Here is an 11,617-nt window from a genome sequence, read left to right as displayed (position 1 = left end):
GGAATGGGGGAGCCGTTGGGATCTATCCTATTACAACCCAGGCATTTCATGCCGACACAACGATAAATTAAAGATACAACTCGATCTAAAATACAACGCTATACACAAAATCGTACATGACGCATTACACGGCCATTCGGCCTAGAAAAACGTGCACAAAGGGGTGGCCCACGGCTTACATGACTCACGGCCTTGGGTCACTCCTCGTAATGTGTGCTTTCAGTTAATCTCATCGAATTAGACATTGGGTCACACACCAAAGCATGCATTAGCATAAATCGGGCCATGTTGCTTTAAACAACATGCGATTTACTACGCTCTTACTTGCATTGGGGCACAACCATCTAACCAAACAAGACTAAGGTTTTTAGAAAAGGTTTTGACTCGATAAAAGAAAGCTAACTTGAAAATTACAACCAAACTAACAAACACGACTCGATAAACAAAGTAATTACAAGATACGAAATAACGAGATAAAGATGAAAAAAAAAACGAGAAAAGGGACTACAAGGACATGGCCAAACACGGCCCACACGATCTAGCATACCCTAATTCTTAGGTTAGATTCATTAGGTTAGATAGATGATTGCGAAACGGGTTAGGAAACGAGTTAGAAAACAAGTTAGAAACGACGTTGATCGATTGAGAGGATGTCGCGCAAAGGTGTATTCTGCACGGCCTAAAAGGGGTCAAATCAGGTCAAGTTCGCTAATTAAATTAACTCATCTAGTGTTAATAAGAAGGTGATAGTCACGCACTCTTATACTAGCGAGAAATCATGTGAAAGAGAGAGATGCATTCAATTATTTACAGAATTGTTAGTTGATTTTTAAAGCTATGTCGATGTACCCTAAAGTGTCTAATTAGGTTATTAAATTAATCTAATGTCATCTAAATGAGTTATATGTTAAAAATCAGAGGTCATTCTAACATGTGACGGGTCCTAAGGTGGGTCGAATCACACGAAACAAAAGAGGGGTCAAAAGCGAAGAGCGAAGTTAGAATTCGTTTTATTAATGCCCTACCTTGAACACGAGGATATGTAAATGAGACGGGGGTGTACGACCGACTGATGTAGCGGTTTCTTTCCCATCTCAAGTCAACGCGGGTGTTCATGGTGGTACTTTAACTCATACTCGGACTAAACTAGTTTCGTAGTTAATTAGAACAATCGATAAACAAAAAAACGATAAACAAACAAAAACAAACTAAAAAAACAAACATAAAAAACGAAATAAAAGGAAGAAAGAAGAGGATTTGATGCACCCTCGACCTACATGTATCGTTGACACCGTCTTGGGTCGTAATCGATGGTAGATTTTATATCGAGAGGCCGTCGTCGACGAAGAAACAAAGCAAACAACACGTTTTTATCGAATCTGGACAGCAACTTTCAAACAGCGATTTCTCTCTCGTTTCACGATGAAAATTCAATTTAAAAGATGTTTTGAAAACTAGAAAGAGAGGAGAACAGAGATCTTAAAGCAACCCCTGATCGTTTTGAGTTATTGGGCACGAAAAACGAGCACAAACAGAACTGGACAGACAGGAAAAAGCCGCGAAAACATAGTGTATAACACTCTGTTTTTCGAGGGAATTCGTGTACTCTCAAGGGCAATTTGGCTCGTAAATCTTTGTCTAATGTGTATATGGATGTTGTATGATTAATTAGGAACAAGAAACTCTAGTTTTGATGGAGGTTTGAAGGAGGAACGAACTGTTTTTCGAAGAGGACACACAAACTGTTTCAGTTTGGATGTCGGTTTTGTGGAGGGTTTTTGAGAGGCAATTAGGGTTTTTTTTCTGAGGTTTAAAGCTTGTGAGTGAAGGTAGGATGTATGGAGAACTTAGAGGAATGAATGTATGGTAAAGGGTGGGTATTTATAAGGAGTTAAAGTAGGGTAAAAGGGAGAAGAGGCAGACGGGCTCGGCTGAGCATAGCTGCTGTCCAGCAGCTTTTGGGGGGTTTTCTAGGGTTCGTATGGGGGGTTTTCTTGGGGATTAAGGTAAGGTAATATGGGTAGGATATTAGGGTATAGGTTAGGGTTAATGGGCACGGGTTTTGGTGGTGTTTGGAACGGGTTTTGGACTCGGGATTGAGCTGCAAAACAGGGGGGCTGTTTCATGTTTTGCGGGCTGGTTGGGGGTGATTTGGGGCATGGTTTGGGCCGTGGTTATGGGGTTCGAACTGGGGTTGGATGGGTAGTGGCTTAGGTTGATTAGTGTACTCGATATTCGTGCCAACTTGTAAAGAAAACGGGCTCAAAAACCGAGCTATAATCGAGCTCCAAAACGCTTGTTCAAAACGAGTTTTTTTCGATTTTTAAATCGATTTTTCAAATCGATTAACACATTAAAATAAATGATTTTTCAAATCAAATATACTCATAAAATGATTTTTCAAATCAATTATTTATTTTATTTTCAATAAAATAAACTTGGAAAAATAAATTCAAAATAAAATAAATTAAATTGAAATCACCTTAAAAAAGACTTTAATTTAAATATCATTTAAATTAATAAAATGAACTCACTTAAAAAAACAATAATTTAAATATCATTTAAATTAATAAAATACTTCATCGACGACGCCCATTCTACATCGTAAAACGAGCTCCAAATAATGACAATGACAACTAAAGAATACATGTGTCCTATCATCATCGGGTGTTTGTCGGGTTCTCTATAAATTCCAATATCGACGGATACGGGTATCTACATATATATTTAAAAATGATAATAAAAGCTACTATTTCATTATAAGATACAGTGGGTAGATCATATGAGAACAGAGGAAGTAATAACTTACATTATGGACCATCTCAGGATCGGGGACGTTTCTTGAATGTCATAGTTTCTTCGTTAACCCAAATACCTTCACCATGGTCATCACGCATATAGATGCTTTCAGTGTCCTCATGATTAGTGTCAACATCGTCGAAATAAGATACAGTGGTAGAGTGATCCATTCCCTCAAAAACGACATCCTGATCATCATCACCATTATCGGATGGACTACTCCTTCTACTCCTTATAGACAGTAAAACAGACCACTTCTTATCCATAGGATCGGTGACATAAAACACTTGTTTAGCTTGGGATGCCATTATGAAAGGATCATCCTTATTATTGCCAACCTTACCCAGATTGACCAACGTAAATCCCATCTTATCCTTTCGGACATAATGGATGTTGTTATCAACCCAGTTACATCGAAACAAAGGCATTGTGAAATCAATGTAATCTAGTATCAATATTTCTTGAATAACACCATAATAAAGGCATTTTCCCCAAATAGACTTTTTATCTATTGAAGTAGCAAAGTGCATTGCCTCAAATTCAGAACTCACACCACTATTTTGCATTGTGCTCAACTCATCTTGCTCGCGGGTGTAAAAAGTATATCTATTAATGGCAAAACTGCTGTAAAAGGTGACCCTGGCTTTTGGACCTAAACCAAGACATAGTAACCTAGGAGAGATGTCATCACCAGTTTGATTCGTACACTCTAAGACAATATTCCTAAACCACTCTGCAAACGTCTTCGTATGCTTGTTTGCAATCCACTTCTCGGTCTTGTTTGGGTGATCGTATTTGAGCTCATCTTTGTGTTGTTGAATATAAGGTTGCACCTCATCTTCATTGTTTAGCACATACGTATGTGCTAAATGCAGCATTTCACGTGTCACAATTTTTTCAACCCGACCCCTAATACCTTTTCCGGTCATCAAGTCACTATGATGATTCTTAGGAAAGCCAATCAACTTCTCAGGGGAGAGATGAGCGTAACAATATGAAAGAACTTTGTCTAAAATAGCGCGCTCAGCAATACAACCTTCCGGACGATACCGATTAGATGTATAGTCCTTGTAGACTTTCATCAATCTTTCGAAAGGATACTGGTATCTCAAGTACACGGGCCCAAGGTACAAAATCTCCCTAACCAAGTGAATGGTCAGATGAATCATGATAGTGAAGAAAGAGGGTGGAAAATACATTTCCAACTGACAAAGAGAGGTTACAACGAGGTCCTGCAATGAATCCGCGTCACCGGGATCGATGACTTTCTCGCATATGGACTGGAAGAAGAGACAGAATCTAGTTATAGCATATCTTACTTTTCAGGTAAAATGGAACGAATAGCCACGTGTAGTAATTGTTGCATCAAAGTGTGACAATCATGTGACTTTAACCCGGTGAGTTTTAGGTCTTGCATCGACACTAGGCTTTTGATGTTCGACGAATAACCATGTGGCACTTTAATTCCATTCAAGCATGCACAGAACTCTTTTTTCTCATTCCGTGAAAGGGTATAAGCTGCTGGCGGTAAAAATGTACGATTACCTCTCTTCTGTGGTGCCAACTCTAGCCTAATACCCATCATTTTCATATCTTCCCTAGCTGCGGCGTTATCCTTTTTTTTACCGAGAACATTCAGAAGGGTATTGATAATATTATCACAGACATTTTTCTAAATGTGCATGAAATCGAGGGAATGCCTGACCTCCAGGTCGGGCCAATATGGAAGTTTATCAAAAAATATGGATCTTTTCTTATACCCACGAGTAGACAATTTAGAGCCGCTCTTCTTCCCATAATCTATCTCAATATGCTTTACTTTCTGATAAACTTCATGCCCACTCAAAATTCTAGGAGGTTGACGAAGTTCTTGTCTTCCATTGAATGCTTTCTGCATCTTGCGATAACAATGGTCATGATACAAGAACCTCTTATTTCCCATATACACATACTTACGAGAAGCCTTCAAGTATTCAGACTCGATATCCTCCCCACACAATGGACAAGCCTCTTTCCCATGAACTGTGTGCCCAGAAAGGTCGCCATAAGCCGGATAGTCAGATATTGTACACAATAACATCTCTCTCAAATTGAAAGTTTCGTTCTTATATGCATCAAATACTTCTATCCCACTATACCACAACATTCGCAAATCATCTAGAAGAGGTTCCAAATAGACATCTATATCATTTCCAGGTTGTTTAGGGCCGGAAATTAACAACGACAACATCAAATACTTTATTTTCATGCACACATATGGAGGTAAGTTATAAATAGCCAACACTACTGGCCAAGTACTATGTTGGCTACTCATATTTCCGTGTGGGTTCATTCCATCAGTGGACAGCGCTAGACGTAAGTTTCTAGGTTCATTGCCGAACTCAGGATACTTAGCGTCGAACGATTTCCATTGCATACCATCTGCTGGGTGTCTTAGCTTTCCATCATTTATTCTTCCTGTTTCATGCCAAGTTAACATTTTTGAATTATCGGGATTCTCATAAATCCTTATGAATCTTGGTATCACTGGAAAATACCACAACACCTTAGCCGGGATCCCTTCCTTATCCTTATAACGCCACTCCAAATATTTAGGGCAATTGGTTAAGTTTTGATATAATTTCTGATACAATATGCAATCATTTGGACATGCATGTATTTTCTCATATTTCATACCCACTCCTCTTATTAGTTTTTTTGCCTCATATGTTTTAACAGGTAGAACATTACCATCTGGAAGCAACTCCTTTATCAAGGCTAAAAAACTAGTGAAACACGTGTCACTTACCCCATTTGCCCCCTTGATATTATACAACTTCACCACAGCCGACATTTTTATGAACTTACAACCAGGATACAGAGGTGCTTCAGACTCACACAACTTCTCATACATGTTGTTAAGGTCATCCCAATTAATAGTGTCATCACCTACATCTTTAAAAGCATTCGACTCGTCATCATTCTCTTCATTATCTATAGACCCAACATTCAACTTCTCTGCTTCCAACTCTTCCAACTCAAAAAACTCGGTAAACTCAGGATCATCAGTTAGCCTTTCGTGTACCTCAACATCATCTTCTTCAGAGCTATTCTCGTCCTCTAATGGTTCCCCATGAAAAATCCAACGTGTATAGGATCGACTAAATCTCCACTTTTCTAGGTGTATTTTAACGTCCGGAAAAGCCATATAGCTAATATTACCACATCTTTCACAAAGACATGCAATACTAGAAGAACCTTTCAAATTGTTCGAAACGACTTCATAAAATTTAGCTAAACCATCCTTATAGTTGCGGTCACTCATATTTGCATCAATCATCCAAGTTCGAGTCATTTTTCTACATTCGTAATATATAGGCAACTAATTCAGAAAATTCAATAATAGACAAACAAATAAACGAAATTCAGGAAAGCAATTAAGCTAAATTATCAACAAATTAGATAATAACCCAAAAAATTCACAAATTCAAAAATAATCGACATTCATAGGCCAGGAAATTGAACATACAATCCTATATCTATAAGCGTTGCTAAGAAACATATATACCTAATTGATAAACACGATGAGGGAGAGAAGACGGTGACAACAGTGACGGAGATGAAGACAGAGAGACGATCAGGGAGGAATGGAAGATGATATTTGTGTATAGTAGCAGTATTAGCTTGTGTTTGTGTTTTGTAGCGTATAGCAGAATAAAGCAATCTGTTGTTCTTAAGATTTGCATTACATTAATAACAACGGTTATTCAGTCTACAACTGTTGTTACAACCTAATAACAACGGGTTCTAAACAAACCGTTGTAATTACTTTTCACTAATTTTGCGCCAAATTATTAACAACGGTTCAAATGTATTACAGATTCAACCGTTGTTATTAGTTTTTATATTAACAACGGTTTTGAAAGTATGACCCGTTGTTAAAACCAATAACAACGGTTAACAACACAGAACCGTTGTAACTAAGTTTGGTAAAATTCGCGCCATCCATTCTACAACGTCTTATGATGATTTTCGTGAATAAGCGTTGTTAAAGGGCCGTTGTAGTTCCCTGTATTTGTAGTAGTGTTAACAAGTCCTTCAAACTCGTCATCCCATAGACCGCATACTTCTTTTGCTTCTTTCCCTATGTTGGGTGGATCATGAGTTGGCAAGAGAAACTCTTCTTATTTGTTGTCATGGACAAAGAGGCCTTCATATATACTTGTCATGGGCTTTTCAAGCTCTCATTCTTGTTGTGAAACATTTCATGCTTTCCGAATCGAGCTATATCAACATCATCAATATCTTTCTTCCAATTGGGCGGCGTTTTCTTTGCCCTTCTCTTTGAGATTCCCATCTTTCCCATGTTATTTAAATGGATATTCCATCTTATTCTTGTCACCTTCCCAAGTATAGTGATCAACCATAAAGCATGGCTCAAACAAGTTGGGAGCTCTCATAGTTTTATCAAGATTAAAGGTGATTGTTTCATCACCAACTTCAAGGGTGAGTATCCCGTGCTTTACATCAATCACCGCTCCAGCGGTGTGTAGGAATGGTCTTCCTAGAATGATTGGAATTTTGGAATCTTCCTCCATGTCAACAATAACAAAGTCCATCGGTATGAAAAACTTTCCAACTTTCACGGGTACATCTTCCCATACCCCTAGTGGTTTCTTTGTTGTCCGGTCCACCATTTTTAAGGTCATGTTAGTGCACGTGATTTCTCCCACTCTTAGCCTTTCACATACTGAATATGGCATGACACTCACACTAGCACCTAGATCACATAGTACCTTGTTGATCGTGGTGTCATAATGGTACATGGAATGGAAAAGCTTCCCGGATCCTTGAGCTTAGGTGGGTAATTCCCTTGAAGAATTGCACTACTAATCTTTGTGAAGCAATGGTTTTCAACTTCCTTATGGACTTCTTCTTGGTAAGGATATCTTTCATGTATTTTGTATAGGCCGGGACATGGTCTATTAGCTCCGTGAATGGTATAGAAATCTCTAAGTTCTTCACAATCTCATGAACTTTCCAAGTTTCTCATCAATCTTGGGCTTGGCTTGGCGACTTGGGAACGGAAGTCTAATCACAATAGGCTCTTTCTCAACTTCTTTGGCCTTCTCTTCATTTATCGTTTTTGTGAGTCATTGGTAGTTGGCTCTACGAGCTTAGGATTCCTTTTCAATGGTTCAACCACATCACTTTGCTTGACAACATCTTCTTTAATGATATTGTCTTCAATTGGCATCTTGGGTCCTTTATATCTTGTACCACTCCTCAAGTGGATGACATTTATAGTCTCATGTCTTGTAGGAGGATTACTTTGAGGAGGTAATTGTCCTTTTTGTCTTTGGGAACTTGAAGAGGCCAATTGAGACAATTAAGTCACCAACATCTTGGTGTGAGCAAGGATATTGTTGATGGTAGTGTATTTGGCTTGGCTATCTCTTTGCATTTGAGCAAAGAAATCTTATTGGCTCTTTTGCATTTGGAGAATCGCTTTTTAAACATCAATAGCTTAGTCATTGGATTTATTGTAAGAGGGTTGGTTTTGGTTGAAGTATGGCCTTTGAGTAGGGGTGTCGTTCTTGTATGCTTGAAAAGCATTCACTTGCTCACTTGTGCCCCTACACTCTTGTTGATCATGTCCCAAAGTTCCACAATTCTCACACACTCCATTTGGGATTGAGGATGTTGCCACCATGGCATTGACAAGTTGTTTGGGTGATTGAGAAGCTTCATTGAGCTTGGCCATGACTTTCTCAAATTTCAAGTTTATTGTGTCAATATGGGCACTTAGTTTGGCACCCAAATCGGCACTCAATTGTGTGACGGAGTCAACTTCATGTCTCTCTCTCCTAGTAGCTTTTCTTGGCCTACTATGTTGAGAGTTATGAACCGCCATCTCTTCTATCTTAGCCTAAGTTTGGTTATCATCAACCTCGGTGAATCTTCCATTTAAACCCATGTTGAGCACATTCCTAGAATCTTCATACAACTCATTCCAAAATTGTTGAACAAGAAACCATTCACTTAGTCCATGATGAGGACACGGCTCAAACCAAGATCGTCACACAGCGCACACGGCTTAATCGTGGAATCCATCACACGCCTCAACCAAACACTCCACACACGACACCACACGGTGTACTGCTCAGATCCACGGCCCAACCCTAACGCCACCGTGCATGTCCGACCATCATACGTATAGGACCACGACACTTCCACATCCCCGTGCCTGACCGATCATAATCGTACAAGACCACGGCTCAATCTCGTGCCTAACCGACCAACTAATCTCATAAAATTACCAATTCTCTTTCACAAACCAATCAACAACAGACAACTAACCAACAAGACAATAATATGATCATAAGACAACAATGATATCAATATGCTCAAGACAACAATTACGACGATATGCTCAGAACAACAATTACAACAATAATCCATCCTTCAACAATTCTCCAATTACCAATATAGTATAGTTGAGTAGTTAACCTACCTTAGCAAATCTTCACAAGCAATCAAATAATCAAAAAACTTCCTCCACAAATTCACCAACACAATTTAATTAGTGCAATGTGAAAACTTCGTCTTAAAGTTGTCTCACAAAAGGTCTCCTCGCAATATGTATTGAGTTTATAAAGAAGAATAATTATGATGTTGAGGCATAGGTTTGGTATTTATATAAATTGGTAGGAGATAAAAGAGGATTTGGCTGCTGCCTACACAAATGGGACATGGGATATACAGGGGGTAGGTTTCTCTACTGCCAACTGTTATCAATGGCTCATGGGGGCTCGTTCTAAGGTTAGCTAGGATGGGGTGATATGGAATGAATGGGTGGTCCCAAAGCATCAATTCATGGGGTGGCTTCTTGCTCATGGAGCTTTCAAAACCAAAGATAAGTTGATCAGATATGGGGTGGACATTGATGATAGCTGCTGGTTATGTGGAAAGGCATCAGAAGACTTGGAACACCTCTTCTTTGGGTGTTCTTACAGCTTCAGGATAGTCCAACATCTGCAGCTGAAAACTGGCCTAAATCTACCTGTTGGCAATGTTCTGGACTGGTGTATTCAAGCTACTGGCACTAAGATGCAGAGAGGGGTGCAGGCAGGACTGATCTTGGGAGCTATTTATCATGTATGGCTTCATGGAAATAAGTGCAGGATTGATGGTATTCTTCTAAAGCCACAGAAGGTTGCTGCTAACATTGTTGATGACATGAAGCTGAGAGCTCAAGGAAGGGACAGAAACAAGCTTACTTTCTTAGAACTTGAATGGCTTAAGGAAATTGGAATTATGTAATTGGCATTAGTTGATATGTAGCCCATGAACTTTATTTTTTGATATATATATATATATATATATATATATATATATATATATATATATATATATATAGGTAAGATCTAATGAGTCCTCCTCTCAAATTGAGTCCATAAGTCCCTCTAAGGGCCATTGGATGGACTAAATGGAAGGTTAAGATGAATTTGATTAAAGGCCTTTAAAAAGAAAAGGAAAAAAATGTGGATGGTTGGATTGAGATGGATGGTTGAGATTGAAAATTACCAAAAAAATTTACCACTAATCAAATTTCTATACATTAATTAATTTTTCTTTCTCTCTCTAGCCCCTAATTAATCAGTTTTGAGTTTAAGATTTCAGAAGTGTAAATGTAATGTTGTATGAGTTTTACAAGTGTAAATGTGATGTTTTACGAGTGTATGAGTTTTACAAGTGTAAATGTGATGTTTTACGAGTGTAAATGTAACATTTTAAGAGTGTACATTTGATTTTTTGTGACGGAAATTTTGAATTTATATAATTTTAACATTTTACAAGTGTAAATGTGAAGTTTTACGAGTGTAAATGTAACATTTTTAAGAGTGTAAATTTGATTTTTTGTGACGGAAATTTTGAATTTATATAATTTTAACATTTTACAAGTGTAAATGTGAAGTTTTACGAGTGTAAATGTAACATTTTTAAGAGTGTAAATTTGATTTTTTGTGACGAAAATTTTGAATTTATATAATTTTAACATTTTACAAGTGTAAATGTGAAATTTTACGAGTGTAAATGTAACATTTTAAGAGTGTAAATTTGATTTTTTGTGACGGAAATTTTGAATTTATATAATTTTAACATTTTACAAGTGTAAATGTAACATTTTTAAGAGTGTAAATTTGATTTTTTGTGACGGAAATTTTGAATTTATATAATTTTAACATTTTACAAGTGTAAATGTGAAGTTTTACGAGTGTAAATGTAACATTTTAAGAGTGTAAATTTGATTTTTTGTGACGAAAATTTTGAATTTATATAATTTTAACATTTTACAAGTGTAAATGTGAAGTTTTACGAGTGTAAATGTAACATTTTAAGAGTGTAAATTTGATTTTTTGTGACGGAAATTTTGAATTTATATAATTTTAACATTTTACAAGTGTAAATGTGAAGTTTTACGAGTGTAAATGTAACATTTTAAGAGTGTAAATTTGATTTTTTTAGTCAATTTGAAGGTTTTAGAGTGTAACTTTTGTCCTTTGAGTGTGAATTTGGTCCTTTATAAGTGTAACTTTGTCCTTTACGAGTAAAACTTTAGTCCGACTACCAAAAAACGCCACCATCATCGTCCTTCCCCACCAACTCATATCCACAAAAAATATGAGTGCAAATTTATATAATTTTAACGAGTGTAAATGTAAAGAAATACAAGTGTAAATGTAAAGAAATATGAGTGTAAATGTTAAGAAATACGACTGTAAATGTTAAGAAATATGAGTGTAAATTTAAAGAAATACGAGTGTAAATGTGAGGA

At 37.2% G+C, this 11,617-nt stretch overlaps 1 protein-coding gene across 1 annotated transcript; it reads left to right on the top strand.

The window, feature by feature from the left end:
- Positions 1 to 9,654: 9,654 nt before the first annotated feature.
- Positions 9,655 to 10,101, top strand: LOC141640569 (uncharacterized). Its single transcript, XM_074449319.1, has one exon. The coding sequence runs from the start codon at positions 9,655 to 9,657 to the stop codon at positions 10,099 to 10,101; it is 447 nt and encodes a 148-aa protein (XP_074305420.1).
- Positions 10,102 to 11,617: the final 1,516 nt, after the last annotated feature.

This window comes from Silene latifolia, chromosome 2, assembly GCF_048544455.1.
Source record: "Silene latifolia isolate original U9 population chromosome 2, ASM4854445v1, whole genome shotgun sequence".
NCBI lineage: Eukaryota > Viridiplantae > Streptophyta > Magnoliopsida > Caryophyllales > Caryophyllaceae > Silene > Silene latifolia.
Note: the sequence above shows the minus strand (reverse complement) of the source record. Positions and strands in the feature narration are given on the sequence as shown.